Genomic DNA, 22763 nt, shown 5'->3' with positions numbered 1-22763 from the left:
TGTAAGTCTGTGAGAGGAGACTAAATTAAGAAATTAAGCAACTGTCCCAGCCCTTAGGCACAGACACTTGACATGGCCTGCCTTCCATCTATCCCTCGGAAGACTTGGGCCTGGGCCAGGTCTCCCCTGTCCCTCCCCCTCCCAGCCCCGGCTTCTTGTACATTTTTCTTCCAGCTCCCAGAGAGCTAGGGAAGTGCCTCCAGCAGCCAGGTCAAGTGCTTATTTTTAGCTTTTACTTCACACACCGCCTCCTGCCCTCCCTTTCTTGCTGCTTGCTAATAGCAGAACCAGGAGCAACAGAGCCACCAGGCAGTCTTTTCTGCAACGTGGCTGCCTCCATAAATATATCTGTGAAGGAGCAAAGTCCCCCAAAAGCATGTGACCACAGGTGACATACTCTGCCGAGGGTTTTACCATTAGCTTAGGTAAGCAGGGCTTTGTAGGGGCTGGCCCTGAATTCTTGGTCTTAGATTTGCCTCTTAATCCATACCACTCTTCCAAGGTACCCCTATTTCATTTAGATTGCTGCTTTTAGGGTAGAGTCTGCAGCTCAGAGGTGGGGGTCAGGGGCTTACCCAGTCACTAGTGTGGGCTAGGGCAGATGAATCAACTTCAAGAGGCTTTGTTTGTCTGTTTGTGCCTATCCTGGGGGCTTGAACTCAGGGCCTAGGCACTGCCCCCTGCGCTTTTGTTTTCATGATTAGCGCGCTCTATCACATGAGCCATAGCTCTACTTCTTGCTTATTTGGTGCTTCATTGGAGATAAGAGTCTCACAGAATTTCCTGCCGGGGCTGGCTTTGAACCCAGATCCTCAGATCTCAGCAAGGAGCTAGAGTGAGATTACAGACTCAAGCACTGGTGCTTTGTGCACTCTCTTCTCCTCCCTACTCCCCACTTGGTGCAAGTATTGAGGTCTGAGCAGCTTGAATTATAGGCATGAGCCACCAGTGCCTGGTATTGGTCTTTGTGATTTTTCACCCACCTTCCTTCTGTTTCCTTGCAGAAAACAGAGTGGCTCTGTCTGAACTGCCAAACTAAGCGGCTACTGGAGGGTGGTCTGGGAGAGCCGACTCCACTGCCGCTGCCCACCCCACAGCAGCCCCCTGCGGGAACCCCTCACCGTGCAGCTGGAGCAGCCCCTCTGAAGCAGAAAGGGCCACAGGGGTCGGCCCAGCCATCAGGGCCCCTGACTGCCAAGGCCAGCCCCCTACCCACCAAGGCCAGCCCCCAGCCTACCAAGGCCAGCCCCCTGCCCACCAAGGCCAGCCCCCTACCCACCAAGGCCAGCCCCCAGCCTACCAAGGCCAGCCCCCAGCCTACCAAGGCCAGCCCCCAGCCTACCAAGGCCAGCGTCCAGGCCAAGCCCCCCAGGGCTTCTGAACCCAGCAAGACCTCAAGCAGTGCCCAGGAAAAGAAGACAGGAGCCCCTGCAAAAGCTGAGCCTGTGCTGAAGCCACCTCCAGAGGCCACCACGACCCCTGGAACTCCAAAAGTAAAGAGCGGGGTGAGAAGGACAGAACCCGCCACCACTGTCATCAAGGCTGGTCCAGAAGCCCCCAAGGGTGGGGAGGCAGAGGTCAGTTCCCTACTTCCCAGAGTCCCTAGCTTTCAGATGGGACGACCTGGGATAGGGTTTATCTTCCTGGAGGGCTGAGGTGTAAAGCTGGGATAGACTGTGGGTACTATAGAGGAGGGCAAGGACACCCCAGAAGAAGAAAGCCTTGAAGAGGCTTGCGTAGGCCCAGTGACTCCAAGATTGAGACGGGTCCTGCGCCTGGCATGTTGTTGGATGCTTTGCTAGGTTTGACACTGTTGTTGTTGTTGCATATGCCAGTCTCAGGGCTTAAACTCAGGGCCTGCGCGCTGTACCTGAGCTTTTATTCTCAAGGCTAGTGCACTGCCACTTGAGCCACAGCTCCACTTTGAGCTTTTGGGTGGTTCATTGATGATGAGAGTCTCATGGACTTTCCTGCCCGGGGATGGCTTTGAACCCTAACCCTCAGATCTCAACCTCCTGCATAGCTATGATTACAGGAGTGAGATACCAGGGCCCAGGGATAGTCTTTTATCTAGTTGACATTTCTCTTTGCTGCTGGGGGCTTGCCATGGAATCTGTAAGTTATCCAATTAGTAGGGTAGAGAACATTTGGCCTGCAGCCCATCTAAGGCCCTCAAAGCCATTTGGCATCTGGTGAGACAAACATATATGCTTCTTGTCTGCTTTCTGTTGGCTGCTTATGGCTGATCGCCTGTCTTGATAAATCAGTATGGCCCACTGATGTTAGAAATATCCAAATGACCATAAGCACAAAATAGGTTCCTCACCCCTACAACCTTTGGGAGGTGGAGGGACCCTTTACCAGGCCCCGGGATTGACAGAGAGGGCTGGGAGTGAGTGTCTGCTTCTCACCTCGCTGCAGGAACCAGTCAGCAAGCCTTATTCTCAGGACCTGTCTCGGAGCCCACAGAGCCTCAGCGACACGGGCTATTCCTCTGATGGCGTGTCGAGCTCCCAGAGTGAGATCACAGGGGTTGTGCAGCAGGAGGTGGAGCAACTTGACAGTGCTGGGGTGTCCCGGCCACGTCCCCCCAGCCCCTCTGAGCTCCACAAGGTGGAGAGCAGCATGCGGCCTTTGCTGGAGGCCAAGGCAGCGGCCCCCAGTGGGAAGCAGAGCAAAGCACCCAGCAGCGGCACTGTGGAAGAGCAGAAGCGCAGGCCCCACTCCTTGTCCATCATGCCTGAGGCCTTCGACTCCGATGAAGAGCTGGGGGATATCCTGGAGGAAGAGGAATGGGGCCACCAGAGGGACCAGCAGGACACAGCTGAGTCCTCAGATGACTTTGGTAGCCAGCTGCGACATGACTATGTGGAAGACAGCAGTGAGGGGGGCCTGTCCCCTCTCCCTCCCCAGCCTCCAGCCCGGGCGACAGAGCTGACGGATGAAGAATTCATGCGACGGCAGATCCTTGAGATGAGTGCGGAGGAAGACAACTTGGAAGACGATGACACTGCCATTTCCAGGCATAGCTTGGCTAAACATGGCACCCAGAAAGGTAGTTCCAGGCCTAGGCCTGAACCTAGCCAAGAGCCAGCAGCACTGCCCAAGAGGCGTCTGCCCCACAATGCTACCACAGGCTATGAGGAGCTGCTCTCGGAGGGGGACCCAGCCGAAGCCACCGATGGCAGTGGGACCCTGCAAGGTGGGCTCCGTCGCTTCAAGACCATTGAGCTCAATAGCACCGGGGGCTATGGCCATGAGCTAGATCTGGGCCAAGGCCCTGACCCCAGTCTGGACAGAGAGCCCGAGCTGGAGATGGAGAGCCTGACGGGCTCCCCTGAGGACCGCTCCCGTGGGGAGCACTCCTCCACCTTGCCTGCCTCCACACCCAGCTACACATCGGGCACCTCCCCCACGTCCCTTTCTTCCCTGGAGGAGGACAGCGACAGCAGTCCCAGCCGCCGGCAACGGCTAGAAGAAGCAAAGCAGCAACGCAAAGCCCGGCATCGCTCCCACGGCCCCCTGCTGCCCACCATCGAGGACTCCTCTGAAGAGGAGGAGCTGCGGGAAGAAGAAGAGCTGCTGCGGGAGCAGGAGAAGATGCGGGAGGTGGAACAGCAGCGCATCCGAAGCACAGCCCGCAAGACCCGACGAGACAAGGAAGAGCTGAGGGCCCAGCGGCGACGTGAGCGCTCCAAGACCCCCCCCAGTAACCTGTCACCCATCGAGGATGCGTCCCCCACAGAGGAGCTGAGGCAGGCTGCCGAGATGGAGGAGCTGCACCGCTCCTCTTGCTCTGAGTACTCCCCCTCCCCCTCCCTGGATTCCGAGGCGGAGGCTGTGGATGGCGGCCCCTCCCGGCTGTATAAATCGGGCAGCGAGTACAACCTGCCCACCTTTATGTCCCTCTACTCTCCAACGGAGACGCCCTCAGGCAGCTCTATAACCCCCAGTTCCGGACGGCCCCTCAAAAGCGCGGAGGAGGCCTATGAGGAGATGATGAGAAAAGCTGAGCTGCTCCAGCGACAGCAAGGCCAATTGGCAGGAGCCCGGGCACCCCATGGTGGCCCCCCTCAGCCTGCAGGACCCCGGAGCCAAGGCTCCTTTGAATATCAAGACACCCCAGACCATGATTATGGCAGGACCACTCAGTCGGCCGCAGAGGGCACACCAGCCACCCTGGGAGCAACTGTGTATGAGGAGATTCTTCAGACATCCCAGAGCATAGCCCGCATGCGCCAGGCCTCCTCCAGGGACCTGGCCTTCACGGAGGACAAGAAGAAGGAGAAGCAGTTTCTGAATGCCGAGAGCGCATACATGGACCCAATGAAGCAAAATGGTGGCCCACTGACCCCCGGGACCAGTCCCACCCAGCTCGCGGCGCCTGTGTCGTTCGCCGCCTCCACTTCCTCTGACAGTACCGGAGGCCGAGTTATTCCTGATGTCCGTGTCACTCAGCACTTTGCAAAGGAGCCCCAGGATCCCCTCAAGCTGTACAGCTCTCCTGCCTCCCCGAGTTTAGCCTCGAAGGAGGTCGGGACGTCTTCCCAGAGCCCTGCGACCCCAGCCTCTACAGCTGTGGCTCCTTGTCCCGCGAGTGTCCCACGAGGGTATATAACTCCATCCTCCCCAGCTGGCTCCGAGCGCAGTCCTTCACCCTCTTCCACAGCTCGGAGCTACGGACAGACCCCAACCACTGCAAACTATGGGTCTCAAACGGAGGAGCTACCCCAGGCTCCCGGTGGCCCCACTGTAGGTGGATGGGCCACCAGAGAGAAGCCCTTGAGTGGGATCGAGGGTGAGGCTGGCACTCCCCAACCTTCCCGGGCCTATTCCTACTTTGCTGGATCGAGTCCACCTCTCTCTCCATCTTCTCCCTCCGATAGCCCCACATTCTCTCCAGGTAAACTGGGCCCAAGGGCCACAGCAGAGTTCTCTACACAGACACCAAGCCCAACCCCTGCCTCGGACATGCCCCGGAGCCCGAGTGCACCCACTCCCTCTCCCATGGTAGCCCAAGGCACACAAACACCACACCGACCCAGCACACCTCGCCTGGTGTGGCAGCAGCCATCTCAAGAGGCGCCCATTATGGTCATCACGCTAGCATCAGATGCCTCCAGCCAGACCAAGATGGTACATGCCAGTGCCTCCACCTCCCCGCTCAGCTCACCTCCAGACACCCAAGCCACCAGCCACAGCTACAGCCAGACAACACCTCCGAGTGTGCCGCAGCTGACCCCGGAGCCACCTGGGCCGCCCGGCTTCCCACGAGCACCGAGCGCTGGTGCGGATGGGCCTCTGGCCCTGTATGGGTGGGGCGCCCTCCCTGCCGAAAACATTTCCCTGTGCCGGATCTCTTCTGTGCCCGGAACATCTAGAGTTGAGCCAGGCCCCAGGCTCCCTGGCAGTGCGGTGGTGGACCTCCGCACGGCTGTCAAACCCACACCTATCATCCTCACCGATCAAGGCATGGATCTGACCTCTCTCGCTGTCGAAGCGAGGAAGTATGGCCTTGCCTTGGATCCGATTCCAGGACGGCAGTCGACCACGGTACAACCTTTGGTCATCAATCTGAATGCCCAAGAACAGACCCATACTTTCCTAGGCACTGCCACCACCGTGAGCATCACCATGGCCTCCTCGGTACTTATGGCTCAACAAAAGCAACCCGTGGTCTACGGAGACCCCTTCCAGAGCCGGCTTGATTTTGGCCAAGGTTCAGGTAGCCCCGTGTGCCTGGCACAGGTCAAGCAAGTCGAACAGGCTGTCCAAACAGCTCCCTACCGAAGTGGACCCCGGGGAAGACCCCGGGAGGCCAAGTTTGCCAGATACAATCTGCCCAACCAGGTAGCCCCCCTGGCCAGAAGAGACGTTTTGATTACGCAGATGGGCACTGCCCAGAGTGTTAGCCTCAAACCGGGATCAGGGCCAGAGCCTGGGGTCGAACCCCACCGGGCCGTTCCAGAGCTACGGTCACACGCCACGCCCAGTGCCAGGAAGCCACACCCAGTGGTGGTCCAGGTGGGAGAGGGTGCAGCAGGCACCGTCACCACGCTGCTCCCAGAGGAGCCAGTGAATGCCCTGGACCTCACCGGCATGAGGCCCGAGAGCCAGCCGGCCTGCTGTGACATGGTCTACAAGTTCCCCTTTGGCAGTAGCTGTACCGGCACCTTCCACCCCACCCCCAGTGCACCCGAGAAGAGTGTGGCAGATGCCGCCCCACCTGGCCAAAGCAGTGGCCCCTTCTATAGTCCCCGGGATCCTGAGCCCTCGGAACATCCCACCTACCGGGCACCTGAGGAACAGAGGCCCTACCCACAGGGCCTCCCTGGCAGATTATACTCGTCCATGTCTGACACCAATCTGGCTGAAGCTGGCCTCAATTACCATGCCCAAAGGATCGGACAGCTCTTCCAGGGCCACGGCCGCGACTCCGCGGTGGACCTCAGCTCACTGAAACACTCCTACAGCCTGGGCTTTGCAGATGGACGCTACCTAGGCCAGGGCCTGCAGTACGGCTCCTTCACAGACCTGCGCCATCCCACAGATCTTTTGGCTCATCCTCTCCCCCTGCGGCGCTTCAGCTCAGTGTCCAACATCTACTCGGATCCCAGGTATGGCCCACGGGGCGACGCAGTTGGCTTTCAGGAGGCCAGCCTGGCCCAGTATAGTGCCACGACGGCCCGGGAGATCAGCCGCATGTGTGCCGCCCTCAACTCCATGGATCAATATGGCGGACGGCATGGCACTGGTGGTGGGGGCCCTGATCTTGCTCAGTACCAGCCTCAGCATGGGCCCAGTGCCCCTCAGGGTCTAGCTCCCCTTAGACCCGGCCTCCTTAGCAACCCCACTTTCCCAGAAGGCCATCTGAGCTCTGGAAACCTGGCTCAGTACGCCCCAGCAGCAGGCCAGGGGACAGCAGTCCACCAGCTGTTGCCGTCCACGGCCACTGTGCGTGCAGCCGACGGCATGATCTACTCTACGATCAACACTCCAATTGCTGCCACCCTGCCCATCACCACCCAGCCCGCCTCCGTGCTGAGGCCCATGGTTCGCAGCGGCATGTACAGGCCTTATGCGTCCGGGGCAGTCACAGCTGTGCCCCTCACCAGCTTGGCACGTGTGCCCATGATCGCCCCTCGGGTCCCCCTGGGGCCCGCAGGGCTCTACCGATACCCTGCACCAAGTCGATTCCCTATTGCCTCTGGCGTCCCGCCTGCCGAGGGACCTGTCTATCTAGGAAAACCTGCAGCTGCTAAGGCCCCAGTGGTAGGGAGCTCACCCAGACCAGAGCTTCCAGCAGGGGCTGCACGGGAAGAACCTCTTTCTACAACCTCTTCTCCTCCCACCAAGGAAACCACAGTTGCCCCTACCCCTGCCCCAGCAGCTGGTCAAAAGCCACCAGCAGCAGATGCTGCGGTGGCCGGTAGCCGGCCTGGACACGAGAAGGAAGAAGTATCTCAGGAAGAGCGGCAGCGGAAGCAGCAGGAGCAGCTGCTGCAGCTGGAGCGGGAGCGGGTGGAGTTGGAGAAGCTGCGCCAGCTGCGGCTGCAGGAGGAGCTGGAGCGGGAGCGGGTGGAGCTGCAGAGGCACCGTGAGGAAGAGCAGCTGCTGGTGCAGCGGGAGTTGCAGGAGCTGCAGACCATCAAGCACCACGTGCTGCAGCAGCAGCAAGAAGAACGGCAGGCTCAGTTCGCACTGCAACGCGAGCAGCTTGCGCAGCAGCGCCTGCAGCTGGAACAGATTCAGCAGCTGCAGCAGCAGCTGCAGCAGCAGCTCGAGGAACAGAAGCAGCGACAAAAGGCACCCTTCCCCGCGGCCTGTGAGGCACCCAGCCGAGGGCCTCCAGCTGCAACTGAGATGGCCCAGAATGGCCAGTACTGGCCACCCCTGACCCATGCAGCCTTCATTGCCGTAGCGGGGACGGAGGGGCCCGGGCAGCCTCGTGAACCCATGCCCCATCGAGGACTCTCCAGCTCTGCTTCAGACATGTCGCTGCAGACGGAGGAGCCGTGGGAGGCCAGCCGAAGCGGCATCAAAAAGCGGCATTCCATGCCACGCCTGAGGGATGCTTGCGAGCAGGAGTCAGGGCCTGAGCCTTGCCTGGTCAAGAGAATCGCAGACAGCAGTGTGCAGACGGACGATGAGGATGGGGATGGCCGCTACCTCCTGACTCGGAGACGCAGGACGCGCAGGAGTGCTGACTGCAGTGTGCAGACAGATGACGAGGACAACGCTGATTGGGAGCAGCCCGTACGCCGCCGCCGGTCCCGCCTCTCCCGTCACTCCGACTCCAGCTCGGACAGCAAGCACGAGGCCATGGCCGCCGCCGCTGCAAGGGCCATGAGCAGTGTGGGCATCCAGACCATCAGTGACTGCTCCGTGCAGACGGAGCCTGACCAGCTGCCCAGGGTCTCTCCAGCTATTCATATCACAGCCGCCACCGACCCCAAGGTGGAGATCATCAGGTACATCTCGGCACCCGAAAAGACTGGGCGTGGGGAGAGCTTGGCCTGCCAGACGGAACCAGATGCCCAGCCCCAGGGCATGGCCGGGACACAACTTGTAGGGCCAACTGCCATCAGCCCTTATCTGCCTGGCATCCAGATCGTCACGCCCGGAGCCCTGAGCAGATTTGAAAAAAAGAAGCCAGATCCTTTGGAGATTGGGTACCAAACCCACCTCCCCCCGGAGTCCCTCTCCCAGCTGGTGAGTCGTCAGCCTCCGAAATCTCCCCAGGTTCTCTACTCACCGGTCTCACCCCTGTCCCCGCATCGGCTCCTGGACACCTCGTTTGCTTCCAGCGAGAGGCTGAACAAGGCTCACGTGAGTCCTCAGAAGCACTTCACCACCGACAGCGCTCTCCACCAGCAGACGCTGCCTCGCCCCATGAAGACCCTGCAGCGGTCCTTGTCTGACCCTAAACCCCTCAGCCCCACCGCCGAGGAATCTGCCAAAGAGAGATTCTCCCTCTACCAGCACCAGGGGGGACTGGGTAGCCAGGTATGGGCACAGGGGCTGGTCTAGGGTGGGACAGGGATCTCTCCCTAGCCTGAGGGGACTCCGGAGGGAGGGGTTTCTTTTGGGGTGGGCGTGGAGTCATCTGTTGTGCCAGAAGCCCAGGGGAAGGAGACGAGGAATAGATCTCCTTGATGCACATCTGATACGAGCTTGTCAAGGACAGACTGGACAAATCTAGACACACACAGGCCCACGCAGCCATCCCTAGAGACCTCCCACTGAAACCTCAGCCTCTCCCTAGCCCTGTCCCTTCACTGCCTGCACCTATTCCAATTCTGCTGCCTCTCCCTTCAGACCTTCAAAGCTCTCATTTCATAGTCTTGGCACCTTCCCCCTTGAATCACATTTATGGATGTTTCTTAAGGAATCAGTAACACAATTCTGCCGAGGCTGTCCCCCACTTCCCCGATCTACCTAAGCCTACATGACCCCACATGAGCACTTGAGGCTCCTTGCAGAGAGCTAAGTATATTCTCTGCCTCAGAATGTTCCCACACCACTTACACAGCTGTCTGCTTCCTTAGAGGCTCTTTGTCTGAGGCTTTAGATATGGATACTTGAAGTAAACTAAAGGCTACTGGGACTGTGAGTCCTCCGTGGTGGGGAGTGAATGAGGTTTTGAGGCCCAGGCGGAAGAGGGTAGACATTTAGGAAGGCGCTAGAAGCAAGTTCTAGGCAGGTGAGATAGTCATGGGTATTTTAGAGTTTCCAGGGTACGGTATGAGATGACAAGCTGAAGGAAGAGATACTGGGGAGAATCAGAGGCCCTAAAATGGACAAATGTAATTTGTCCATTGTTTGGATGTGATGCGAAAAGTGGAGACAGTCGTTATAGAGGTGGATAATTCAGAGCCCTGGTTTGTGCAGGCCCCGGTAAACGTAGACAGGGAGGAGGATAAGACCAGTAATCTAGCAAGTGGTCCTGGCTCCATGCATACAAGTCTCATGGTCTGACCATGTGAGTCCAGGCTGTGATGGGTATTCACGGGTGTGTGGCCAAAATTGAAAAGAAGAAAAAAAAAAAAAGGAGACAACAGAGTAAGGAGTTCAGAGCTAAAAACATTCTAAAAGCCTACCTTGGTTTCTCAGATTTTTGGCAGCCCATTTATTTATTGTATAACACATGGCAACAGCACGTGGGAGGACTTTATGTAGTTACTTAGGGAGGTGACAAGATTCTTGGTGCCTGTCTCTAGTAGATTTTTTTTTTTTTTTGGCCAGTCCTGGGGCTTGGATTCAGGGCCTGAGCACTGTGCCTTTCTTCTTTTTACTCAAGGCTAGCACTCTACCACTTGAGCCACAGCACCACCTCTGGCCTTTTCCATATATGTGGTGCTGAGGAATCGAACCCAGGGCTTCATGCATACGAGGCAAGCACTCCTTCCACCTAGTAGATTTTGAAGGCTTGGATGCTCTGTGAAATCCAGAAGTGGGGAGGCACCCTGGAAGGTTAGGAGCTAGAGATAAAGGGAGGACCCAGATTCAACCAGATTCAACAGCCTGTGCGTGTAGACCTTCCCAGCAGTGCAGAGCATCTGGGGCAGGTGAGGAGGGTGCGAGGGAGGGCATTGCCAGGGAGACTTGAGCAGGCAACCATGGTGCTAGAGAGAGGGCTTGAGGAGGACTAAGGGGTGAGGGAGGACCCCACAGAACAACGAGCTTGACTGAGGAATGTATGAGGATGCTAGAGGCTAAGCCAAGAGAATATGTCAGCAAGTTTCACAGGGCACTGGAGAAAGAGGATGGGCAGGCAGCTGAGTAACGTACCCCTTAGAGATGGAGCAAGGTAGGATGTAGAAGACAAGCCTCTGAGCCTATACCAACTAACATATAGTCAGTGTATCTTTACTACTCATGATTCAGTCCTCGAAGAGCCGGATGGATCCACCATCTCCCATTACACTTTTCCTGTCCATACTCCTCATTGTTCTCAGCCCCTACCAGATGCAAAGTCCTACACTCAAAGCCAGGCCTGTCTGCTCGCCTCAGAGTACAGAAGGTAGCCTGCCTCTCCTCCAACACCTGGTGCTCACAACTCTGGCAAGGAGAAGCATTAGAAAGTGATCAACAGGCATTCCCTCCATGGTAAAGAAACCAAGGCCAGCGGGTGGGAGGGTAAAGCGTTAAGGCTGCCTGGTCACTTAGTGCCCCCAACTGTGCAGAGCCCAGCTCCGGCTCCAACCCAGGCCTGAGTTCTTCTACCCTACGCCCTACCAAGTCACCCACACCTTGGGTCTCAGTGCTGCCCACCCTTCCCTCTGTCTCAGGTGTCGGCGCTGCCACCCAACGGCCTGGCCCGCAAGGTGAAGCGGACACTGCCCAGCCCCCCTCCAGAGGAGGTTCACCTTCCCCTGGCTGGCCAGGCCCCCCCCCAGCTGTACGCAGCCAGCCTGCTGCAGCGAGGGCTGGCGGGACCCACCACCGTCCCTGCTACCAAGGCCAGCCTTCTCCGGGAGCTGGACCGGGACCTGCGCCTGGTGGAGCACGAGTCCACTAAGCTGCGCAAGAAACAGGCAGAGCTGGATGAGGAAGAGAAGGAGATCGATGCCAAGCTCAAGTACCTCGAGCTGGGCATCACCCAGCGCAAAGAGTCTTTGGCCAAAGACCGGGGTGGCCGTGACTATCCGCCTTTACGTGGCCTTAGCGGGCATCGTGACTACCTGTCTGACAGCGAGCTCAACCAGCTGCGTCTCCAGGGGTGCCCGACCCCCACCGGGCAGTATGTGGATTTTGCGGCCACTGCCGCTGCGCCCATCACCCCGTCCGGCCCCGCTGCTTTCCAGCAGAGCCGGTTCCCACCTCCGACCCCACAGTACGCTACAGGCGGTAGTGGGCCAACTCAGAATGGGTTTCCAGCCCACCAGCCTCCCGCCTACTCCGGCCCCAGCACATACCCAGCCCCTGCCTACCCTCCTGGCACTGGTTACTCAGCCGAGCCTGGCTTGCCAACCCAGCAGGCCTTCCGCCCTCCAGGCCACTACACAGCCCAAACACCTATGCCAACCACACAGAGCACCGGTTACCCAGTCGCAGCCGACAGCCGGGCCTCTCAGCAGAAGCCCCGTCAGACCTCACTGGCTGATTTGGAGCAGAAAGTCCCCACCAACTATGAGGTGACGATGGCGACCATGCCATCTGCCTCCTCTGAAATGGGCTACAGTGGTGCAGCGGTGAGCAGCGGCTATGAGCAGAGCAAAAGCACCGAGCTTCCCCGGGCCAGTGTGAGCCAGAGCCCAGCTCCCACCTACCCCTCGGACTCCCATTACACCAATCTGGAACAGAACGTTCCTCGGAATTATGTGATGATCGATGACATTAGCGAGCTCACCAAGGAGAGCACCCCCAGTGGGCCTGACAGCCAGCGGCTGGAGCCCTTGGGGCCAGGCAGCAGTGGGCGCCCTGGGAAGGAGCCTGGAGAACCAAGTGTCCTTGAGGCACCCACGCTGCCCTGCTGCTATGGCAGAGGGGAGGAGGAGTCTGAGGAGGACTCGTATGACCCCCGTGGGAAGGTGGGGCATCACCGGAGCACGGAGAGCAATGGCCGATCCACCAGCACCCACTACTATGGTGACAGCGACTACAGACATGGAGCTCGAGCAGAGAAGTACGGCCCGGGGCCTGTGGGGCCTAAACACCCCTCCAAAAGCCTGGCCCCAGCTGCCGTCTCTTCCAAGCGTAGCAAGCACCGGAAGCAGGGCATGGAGCAAAAGATCTCCAAGTTCTCGCCCATCGAAGAGGCCAAGGATGTCGAGTCGGACCTGGCTTCTTACCCTTCACCTGCCGTCAGCAGCAGCCTAGCGTCTCGGGGCAGGAAGTTCCAGGATGAAATCACCTATGGGCTCAAGAAGAATGTGTACGAGCAGCAGAGGTATTACGGGGTGTCCAGCCGGGATGCAGCCGAGGAAGATGATCGCATGTACAGTGCAAGCAGCCGGTCCCGGATGACCTCTGCCTATAGTGGGGAGAAGCTCTCCAGCCACGATTACAGTGGCCGAAGCAAAGGGTATGAAAGGGAACGCGAGACTGTGGAACGACTTCAAAAGGCAGGTCCCAAGCCTTCTTCTCTGAGCATGGCCCATGGCCGGGCACGGCCCCCCATGAGAAGCCAGGCCTCTGAGGAAGAGAGCCCTGTCAGCCCCCTGGGGCGGCCTCGTCCCGCTGGGGGTACCCTCCCTCCTGGGGACACCTGTCCACAGTTCTGCTCCAGCCACTCTATGCCTGACGTCCAGGAACACGTCAAGGATGGACCACGGACCCATACTTATAAGCGTGAGGAGGGCTACATCCTCGATGATTCCCACTGCGTGGTTTCTGACAGTGAAGGTAATGGCGGCTAAGGGTGATTACGGCAGAGGCTCAGCCACAGGGGGGCCTTGCCTGTGCATATAGGGCCTTGAGCCCCAAAATATGCCAGCAGGGTCTGGCTTGGCCATCCTATCCATGGGCCTTGATGCCCTTGTCTGTTCCACCTGCTCCTGGGTTTCTGGTTGTGGGAGGTGGGGCTGGAGCCCTAGTGATCTGCTTGTGGCTTAGTACCTACTGTCCGGTTTCCTTGCATGGCTTCAGCTAGGCCTCCCCTGCAGGCAGCTCAGGGGGTTGATGGTGTTCTGTTTTTGGTCTCTGAAGCGTATCACCTGGGCCAGGAGGAGACGGACTGGTTCGATAAGCCCCGGGATGCCCGCTCTGACCGATTTAGGCACCATGGGGGCCATACAGTCTCCTCCTCCCAGAAGCGAGGCCCTGCCAGGCACAGCTACCATGACTACGATGAGCCCCCTGAGGAAGGCCTGTGGCCTCCCGATGAGGGCGGCCCAGGTCGCCATGCCTCAGCCAAGGAACACCGGCACCACAGTGACCACGGGAGACACTCAGGCCGCCATGCCGGGGAGGAGCCTGGACGGCGTGCTGCCAAACCACACGCTCGAGACATGGGTCGCCATGAGGTCCGGCCCCACTCTCAGCCAAGCTCGGCCCCAGCCATGCCGAAGAAGGGTCAGCCCGTGTACCCCAGCTCTGCTGAGTACTCCCAGCCCTCCCGGGCTCCATCAGCCTACCATCATGCCTCCGATAGCAAGAAGGGCTCCCGGCAGACCCACTCTGGGTCTGCTGCACCGCAGCCAAAGCCAGAACCCCAAGCACAGCCCCCGCTGCAAGGTCGGCAGGCAGCTCCGGGGCCCCAGCAATCCCAGCTGCCGCCATCGAGGCAGATGCCCTCCGGGGCAGCATCCCGGCAGCCACAGATGCAGCAGCAGCAGCAACAGCAGCAACAGCAGCAGCAGCAACAGCAACAAGCTCTTGGGCAGCAACCTCCCCCCCAGCAGGTCCCATCACAGGCTCGATTGCAGCAGCAGAGCCAGCCAACCGCCAGGGCCTCAGCTCCTGCTGCCAGTCAGCCCACGGGGAAGCCGCAGCCAGGTCCCACGGCCACGCCGGGCCCCCAGCCAGCAGGACCGGTAAGTAGGGCTCCCCGTACCTGAGTCCCATCCTGCAAAGACGCAACTAAAGCTTCAACACCCGGCTTGGCTCCCAGGCAGGGCGTTGGCAGGGTTGGCGGGCAGGCAATCAGCGATAGGTTCTGTGTTACAGCCACGGGCAGAGCAGGCAAATGGCCTTAAAGGGACAGTCAAGGCACCCCAACAGGGGAGGGCTCCTCAGGCCCAGCCAACACCAGGACCTGGAGCCGCAGGTAAGCCTTTACTACTCAGCTGTGTTCATGACACCCACACTGCTCTCTCCGTTCGTACCCACGGACAGTGGGATGCTCCCCCCCCCATTGCATGCCTTCATGAATCCCCAAGAAGGTACCCAGTGGGAGAGAGAGAGAGAAAAAGAGAGAGGGGGAGTACCCATGGGGCTGCAGATCTCCCAGAAGAAAATGAGCTTAGAATGAGCCAATGGGATCACCAACACTGGGATCTGAGGGCTCAAAGAATTCTAGGCAGAGAATCTGGGAGATACTGGTAAGTAGCAGGCTGACCATGGCTTTGTATACTCCCCTTCCTTTCCTTTCCCTCCTCTCTGCCTTCTTATCCTCCTCTGCCTTTTCATCCTGTTGCCTTTCTTCCATCATCCTTTTGTTCCTCCCTGCTTCCTCTTACCCCTTCCCTTTCCATTTCTTTGTTTATACCTGTAGCCTCTTCATGCTTCCACTCCATGGGGTACCTGCGTTCAGGTTTCCCCATGGCTCCTCTCTCCCTCATGCCCTGAACTAGTTGGGCAAGGCATGGTGCATGATGATGGTATTTCCCCCTCTCCCCCCCCATAGGTATGAAGGCTGGAGCCAGGCCCGGAGGGCCCCCAGGGGCTCCTGCTGGTCAGCCAGGTGCTGATGGGGAAAGCGTGCTGTCCAAGATCCTCCCGGGTGGGGCAGCCGAGCAAGCCGGAAAGCTGACTGAAGGTAAGCCCTGCCTGGGGCCAGAGCCATCACCCCAGTGGCCGACCCCAGGGCTCTCCTCTACCGGGTCGGGGGTGGTCTGTGAGATGAGTTCAGGCCCCGTTACCTAGGTCAGCCAGAGAACCTTCTGTTACTACCCAGTAGACTGCTGGGCAGTCCTCTGTCCCCTCTGGCTGAGTTTGGCTTCACTGTGCCCAGTAGCCCTGATGAGGAGGGGGTCTGGTCCAGTCTCCTCACATTTCTCTCCCTCTTTTATGTCACAGCTGTCTCTGCTTTTGGCAAAAAATTTTCCTCATTTTGGTGACCGTGCCCAGCAGGGTGAGTATGAGTGGCCTGTACCTGATCTTTCCTGGATAAAGTTACCAGAGGGTCGAGTCTCTAAGTCCCAAGCGTGGGTGCTCTGAAAAGAATCTAGTCTTCCTAAAACACGGTGGCAATGTGATCTACCTGATCCTGCAGTTATTTTACTTAGTTTATTCATTAGCTGGCTTAGTTCAATGTGTATTTTCACATGATGAGTAGATGTAATTATAAAAGATGTATATAAAACCCAGGGATTGGAATTTTGATTCAAGTGCTTGATGTAAAATATATCATAAAGATAAACATACTTAAAATTTTTTTAAAAAAAAGAATCTAGGGGCTGGGGATATGGCCTAGTGGCAAGAGTGCTTGCCTCGTACGCATGAGGCCCTGGGTTCGATTCCCCAGCACCACATATACAGAAAATGGCCAGAAGTGGCGCTGTGGCTTAAGTGGCAGAGCGCTAGCCTTGAGCAAGAAGAAGCCAGGGACAGTGCTCAGGCCCTGAGTCCAAGCCCCAGGACTGGCCAAAAAAAAAAAAGAATCTAGTCTCTAGTGGATGGTATGAACCAGAACTATAATGAGAATATGGAAAGAGGAAAAAGAAGGCTTTGTTTACAGAGCCTCTGACATGAAGCAAGCTCAGTAGAAGGCCCCAAGAAACGAAGCCAGTGTCCTTTGTCTTTTTTATTTTGTCAGTCATGGTGCTTGTACTCAGGGCCTGGGCACTGTCTCTGAGCTTTTTTGTGCAAACCTAGCACTCTACCACTTTGAGCCACAGCGCCACTTCCAGTTTTCTAGTGGTTAATTGGAGTTAAGAGTCTGGGACTGTGGCTTAGCGGTAGAGTGCTTGCCTAGCATGCATGAAGCCCTGGGTTCGATTCCTCAGCACCACATAAACAGAAAAAGCCGGAAGTGGTGCTGTAGCTCAAGTGGTAGAGTGCTAGCCTTGAGCAAAAAGAAGCCAGGGACAGTGCTCAGGCCCTGAGTTCCAAGCCCCAGGACTGGCAACAACAACAACAAAAAAGTCTTATAGACTTTCTTGCCCAGGCTGCCTTTGAACTGTGATCCTTAGATCTTAGCCTCCTGAGTAGCTAGGATTATAGGCATGGGCCACTGGTGTCCAGCTCTTTGTCTTTCTATTTCTTATCTCCCTGAAGTGCTCTCATCACTGTGAGCTGACCTAAGATGTACGTAGGGCTCCTTCCAAATGCTCTTTTGTAAATGCTCCATAGGTTCTTAAAGACATAAAGAGAGATATCATTGCTGTGGAAAAATCTCTGGAGTGCAAGGCCTGGGCGCAGCTCTGGACTCTGCGTATAACAGTGAGTGTTGACCAAGGTGGGATGGGACAGAGAAGGGCGCAGGGGGTCAAGGCCGGGGTGAATGAGCCACCCTCTACAAAGGACCTAATGGACTTCTCCAATAGCCCCTTGGGACACAGGCCGATATGCTGTCTGAGATGGGGAAAGGGCCCCCAAGTGAAGCCAACACAGTACCATACAACTGGAGCTTTATACGCTAGGCACTGAGTCCAGAATTATCTTGGAGAACAGGGAGGCCATTGGCTCCTGTGGGAGACATGTCAGTTTCCTGGTACTGATGCCCTTTGCCAGAGTCCCCAAATTCTGCAGAGCTTAGAAACTTTGATCATAAGGACAAGACATTGTTGGCTTTATGGGGTGAACTTGTAGCTTATAGATGGAAATGAGGCAGACAGAAAGAGGACATACAGGAAAAAGGGGTCACCGGCCAAGCAGTCTTAGCCCCAGACTAGATCATCCTGGGGTGACAACAGAAGGAGAAGGGTCCTAGTTCTGTCTGGGCTGCAGTGGCCAAAGTAGAATGGGATGCCACCTCTTGGAGTTTGCCTGGGCCCTGGCTTGGGCCCTACTTCTGCAGGGCCAAGGGTGGGGGTGAGAGGAGAAAGGCCTCATTCAGGGTGGTAGAGAGAATAGCCTGGCTGTTGCTGACACTATGTGCATAGGCAGGGACCACTTCTAATCACCCCATAGCCCTGCGGCCTTTCCCTCCCTATCCTTTGCCACTTTAGCCTTAACAATATGGAAACAGGGCTGGGAAGGTGGCTTGGTGATAGAGTGCTTGCTTTGCATGCATGAAGCCCTGGGTTCGATTCCTCAGTACCACATCAGCAGAAAAAGCTGGAAGTGGCACTGTGGCTCAGGTGGTAGAGTTGCTAGCCTTGAGCAAAAGAAGCTCAGGGACAGTGCCCAGGCCCTGAGTTCAAGCCCCAGGATTGGCCAAATATATATATGAGCTGGGCATCGGTGGCTCATGTCTGTCATCCTAGTTACTCAGGAGACTGAGATCTGAGGATCACAGTTCAAAGCCAACCCAAGTAGGAAAGTCTGCGAGACTGTTATCTCCAGTGAACCACCAGAAAACCGGAAGTGGCACTGTGGCTCAAGTGGTAGAACACTGGCCATGAGCTGAAGAGCTCAGGGAGAGTGCCCAGGCCCAGCATTCAAGCTCATGACCAACAGAAAACGAAAAAAAAAAAAAAGGAAAGAAAGAAAGAAAGAAAACATGTATGCAATATCTATAGCAGGCCTCAGAAATCAGCAAGCAGGTCATTTCAAGTGAGCCTGGTCAAAAAAGAAAAAGAAAAAGAAATAACCAACCCTTAGAGTTAGAAGTATGGCTCTGTCGGTAGAGTGTTAGCCAAGGAGTGAAAGAAAGCATTAGTCACAGAGTTCAAGTCCCAGTCTTGGACCTAAAAAAAAGAAAAGAGAGAAAGAAAAAGAAAAAGAAAGAAAGGAAGTAAAAAGAAAAGTGAGTCTGGTCAATACAGGGAGATCTTGTCCCAAAAGAAAACAAAAAGAGTCAGGTGTCAGAGGCTCACGCCTGTCACCTTAGCTACTCAGGAGGCTGAGATCTGAGGATCGTGATTCAAAGCCAGCCCGGGTAGGAAAGTCCTGGTGAGACTCTTATCTCCAATGAACCACCACTCACAAACCAGAAGTGGTGCTGTGGCTCAAAGTGGTAGAGCACTAACCTTGACTGAAAGAGCTCAGGGACAGCACCTAGGCCCTCAGTTCAAGCCCCATAACTGTCAAAAAAAAAAAAAAAAAGAGAGAGAAACTTATGTCCCTTTCTGGCAGATTTGGTTCTTTTCTACCTGTCCTCACTGTGGCCTCCAGTCTGCCAGCACCTGTCTCTCCATGCCTGTGACTCCCTTTGGACAAGGAGAAGGGTGGGCAATATCTGAAAGAAATGTGGGGCTGTTGGGGCGGGGGGAAGCAGGTAGCCAGAATTCTTGACAAAACCCTTTTTTCTTTTCTTCTTTTCTCCCTCCATCCCTTTCTCCCTTCTTTTTCTCTCCTCCCTTAAAAAAAAAAATCTTTCCCAAGCATCTACAATCTAGCAAACCCTTGGCCCAAAGACTCACAGCAGCTGCCTGAGTGAAGTACCAGCTGGACAAGTGGGGACCATTTCTCCCCCCCCCCCACACCCCCGGGGGAAAGCTTTGATTGTCTTCCCAGAGCTCCTGTCTTCTTCAGGCCAGCTTGTCTCTGGGGAGGGAGATGTCCACGCCTGAAATCTGCCCCTGTGGCTGTCTGCGGCTCCCCCCCACAGCGGCCTCTCTGCGGGTCTGGCCCATCAGGCTTCCGATGCGTTATACACAGAGTTTTGGGCACACCCAACAGCCCTCCCTCCGAGATGCCAGAAGTTTTTCCACAGCCCTGGAGAGAGGAGCTTTGACTGAGGGCTGGGGTGGGGGTTACCCCCCCCCTCCGGGCTTCCTCCGTTTCCTTCACATTCCAGCTGGCCCAGATCCTTCGGTAGCCACAGGGCCCTGCCCCCCACCTCCCCCTCACCTTTCACCCTTTGCCCTCTGGGTGACATTGGAGGACATCTCCATGTGACCAGCATGGGGTTGGGAGAACTTTACAAACATTAGGACCTAACACTGTCTCATCGCTGAAACAAGAGGCCATAGCACCGACAAGCAGCGTGGGCGCCGGCTGAGACGTCTCCCAGCCCATGGATGGCAGCATGTTCTAGGCATGCCAGCCATCACCTTAAAGCCATCCCCCCCCATCCCCATCCCCATCCCCCACCCCCAGCCATCATGAACATCCCAGCCCTCCTTATTTCAACCAGCCGGCTCCTCATCCGTACAACCTGGGGATTTCTTTTGATTTCAAGAACAGCCTTAATCATTCCAGTTTGATTTACGTGTATACCTCATAAACATTCTTTCTTTCTTTCTTTTCTTCCTTTCTCTCTCTCTCTCTTTTATTTATTTATTTATCTATCTATCTATCTATTTATTTATTTATTTTTGGTTCATCCCTTGCCTCTCCCCTTGTGACTGATGGTTTGGTTTCCTCTCTGCTCTGCCCCTGATCAGCACAGGGAGAAATGTTGATTTAGAAGCAATAGGGGGCAGCAGGCCACCAAGAGCACAACCCCAGGGCAAGGTCTAGGGAGGCCGCCCCCCAGCCCGCCTCTGTTTACTGTGCAATTCTAGTCCTTCTTAAGCCATCACCAGTGGGTGTGCTCAGAGCAGAGGGGCAGCGCTCCTGCCAGCTGAGGGAAAGGCCCAGAGGCCTGTGTCGAGGAATGTGCTCACTGTCCATCGCCTGATGGACAGGCCAGCCGTCCTCCCCCCAAAATCCTTCCCTTAGCTCTGGTACAGCCACAAGTCTCATCTCTAATGTTCTATGCAATGAAATATAAAAAAAAAAACAAACCCTCAAAGACAACTGTTAATAGTTAAATAAATTTCCATGTTACGTATAAGGAATTAATTGCAAACGTGCAATTGAGAAACTGAATAGATATGCTCATATCACCCCCCCATCCCCCACCCCGGCCCCTGCTCCCACTGTGTGTGTGTGTTTGTGTACGCGTGTGTGCGCGTGCGTGCGCGTGCGTGTGTGCGATTCCCAGTCTGTGGCATGTTTGACCTGTGGCAGGACGCGCTGCTGTCAGGTGAGTCCCCGCCTGCCCTGCAGTGGAGCATGCGCAGCTCGCAGCCTCTTTGCACGATTTCATCCATTTTTCAATGCTTGACCCTCCTGCTTGGAGTTCTTTTTTGCCTCCGCACCTCTTCTCCTTTAGGAGCACTTGTGGCTGACTTCTGCCTATGCTAGTGAGGACCTGCCCAGAGTTGTCTGAGTGTGCAGTTAGAGGTCCCACATGCCCTGCCATTTTCTCTACCAGGATAATAGGTTAAAAAGAGAGAGAGAAAGAAAGAAAGAAAAGAAAACCCCAGAGTAGATACAATGATAGGAGCCTGCACAAGCTGTAAGTGTATGAACGTTATGGAAGTTTGATAGAGAATTTCTATTTGTATGTTGTTTCCCCCCTTCCTACCCAGTCTTAAGCTAGAAAAAAATCGGGCTGCCCCTTCCCGATGAGGTACCACTCCAAGGGCAGAGATAGGCTGCGACCATCACCAGATAGAGTGCTCTGGTTTGCACCACACATTTCTCAGGGGTCTACATTTCCCATGCTTCTCTGTAAGGCCTACACACCTCCTTAGAGGAAGGATCGTGGACCACTTCTGGCAGCTGTGGATGAAACAGGAAGCTGCCTACGTATATGTTGTACCTAATTCTGGCCACCTTCCCCATCCCAGAGATCAGGCCTGAGCTGCGAGAACATCTGAGAATGGCTGAGGGAGACCATTATCTAGTAAGTCTAGCTACCAAAGACCAGGTTCCTGTGGTATGTGCCTAGTGGCTGGATACTTAAGAGACCAAAACTAGTTTACTAATGGTCAGGAAGATGGCACTAGGCCATCCGCCCTCAGCAGGCTCCAAGTTGGTCCCCTTGCTGGCCAAACACTCTTTGAGTTAGACATTTCTGCCATCTGCCACTTCTTATCTTTCACCATACCCACAGGACACACCACTGGCACTCAAAAGATGGCTGCCGTAGGCCTCGGGGTCATGGGTATCTTAGCCCTGGTGTGGCTATAGCTATGACTCTGGAGGACATAGCACCCACAGAGAGGAATAGGCAAATCTCCCAATGGGTAATAAGACTCTGGGGGTATATAATCCAAGCTTTCCCCATTACTCCCCTCCCCAGCATCGTAAAGCAAGGGTTCTCTGCTCTCCCACTTGAGGGCCCAATGAATCACTCCGTAGTGACAGCCCTCCCCCTACCACCATTGTCTTAGTTCCTTGGGCAGAAGAGATGTTGATCTCAGGGCCCACACTGAAAGAGCAGCAGAGGCAGTAACTCTGGCTTGTTTCTGGAGCCTGTAGGGAATTTCCAGGCAAGTCTTTCACCATGACAGTGCAGTCTTCCCTACTCGTCCCTTCCTTTGCTCCTTTCCCCTACCCATGCTGTAAATACTTGTCGTCATGGACTCCAACAGGGCCAGAGGGATAGACCTAATCAAATGAAACTCCTTGGAGATGCCATCTCTGTCTCCCTGAGTGCCAGCACGGGGGATGGCACAGGTGAGCCATGGAAGTGGTGAGATATTGTGAGTATGCACGTGAACGTGTGTGTGTGTGTGTGTGTGTGTGTGTGTGTGTGTGTGTGTGTCTGCCTCATTCAGTCTCTGGGGTCAAAAACAGCTCCTCTCCACATACAGTACCCTGGAGAGTAATGGCCACTCAGTATCTTTTCCTCTAGCTTCCATGTCTTGTTTTGGCTTTTCCCTTCCCTCTTCTCTCCTTTCCCTTTCTTCTTTCCTTCTCTCCTTTATTTGAGGGAGGGAAGAGTGCTGTACAAAGTCAAACAAACAAGTTTACAGTTGTAAGTGCAATGACCCGAGTCCTCCACATGAACCTTGTGAACTATGTGCCGTCCTCCTGTGCTCTGTGAGAACTCGTGGTACTTCAGTGTCCCTTCCCCCTTGTATTGTGACAAGGTATTTCTGTGGTATCCGAATAAAAAGGACTTGATATAAACAATCTGCAGACTGTCTCTGGGTTGGTTTCTAAAGGAGTGGTTTAGTCAAAGGAGTCAATCCTCAAAGTTATGACAAATTGGACCCACACTTCAAAGGGTAAGACTAAGAAAGTGCAATGTTGCACAAGTGCTTACCCTCACTGGG

The 22763-nt window shown here is 55.9% G+C and overlaps 1 protein-coding gene across 1 annotated transcript in view; it reads left to right on the top strand.

Annotated features, from left to right (window-relative positions):
• Bsn (bassoon presynaptic cytomatrix protein) overlaps window positions 1-17837 on the top strand; it is a 64601-nt gene extending 46764 nt beyond the window's left edge. Inside the window, exons 5-12 of the mRNA XM_048334477.1 lie at window positions 1005-1577; window positions 2422-9006; window positions 11292-13347; window positions 13651-14477; window positions 14611-14710; window positions 15290-15421; window positions 15682-15736; window positions 16957-17837. Of these exons, the coding sequence (XP_048190434.1) occupies window positions 1005-1577; window positions 2422-9006; window positions 11292-13347; window positions 13651-14477; window positions 14611-14710; window positions 15290-15421; window positions 15682-15722 (10314 nt within the window). The 3' untranslated portion in view covers window positions 15723-15736; window positions 16957-17837. The remainder of the gene's footprint in view (window positions 1-1004; window positions 1578-2421; window positions 9007-11291; window positions 13348-13650; window positions 14478-14610; window positions 14711-15289; window positions 15422-15681; window positions 15737-16956) is intronic.
• The last annotated feature ends 4926 nt before the right edge of the window (window positions 17838-22763 follow it).

The sequence above is a fragment of the Perognathus longimembris genome, chromosome 26 (assembly GCF_023159225.1).
Source record: "Perognathus longimembris pacificus isolate PPM17 chromosome 26, ASM2315922v1, whole genome shotgun sequence".
In the NCBI taxonomy this organism is placed as follows: Eukaryota; Metazoa; Chordata; class Mammalia; order Rodentia; family Heteromyidae; genus Perognathus; species Perognathus longimembris.
This window is presented reverse-complemented; position numbering and strand designations above follow the sequence as displayed.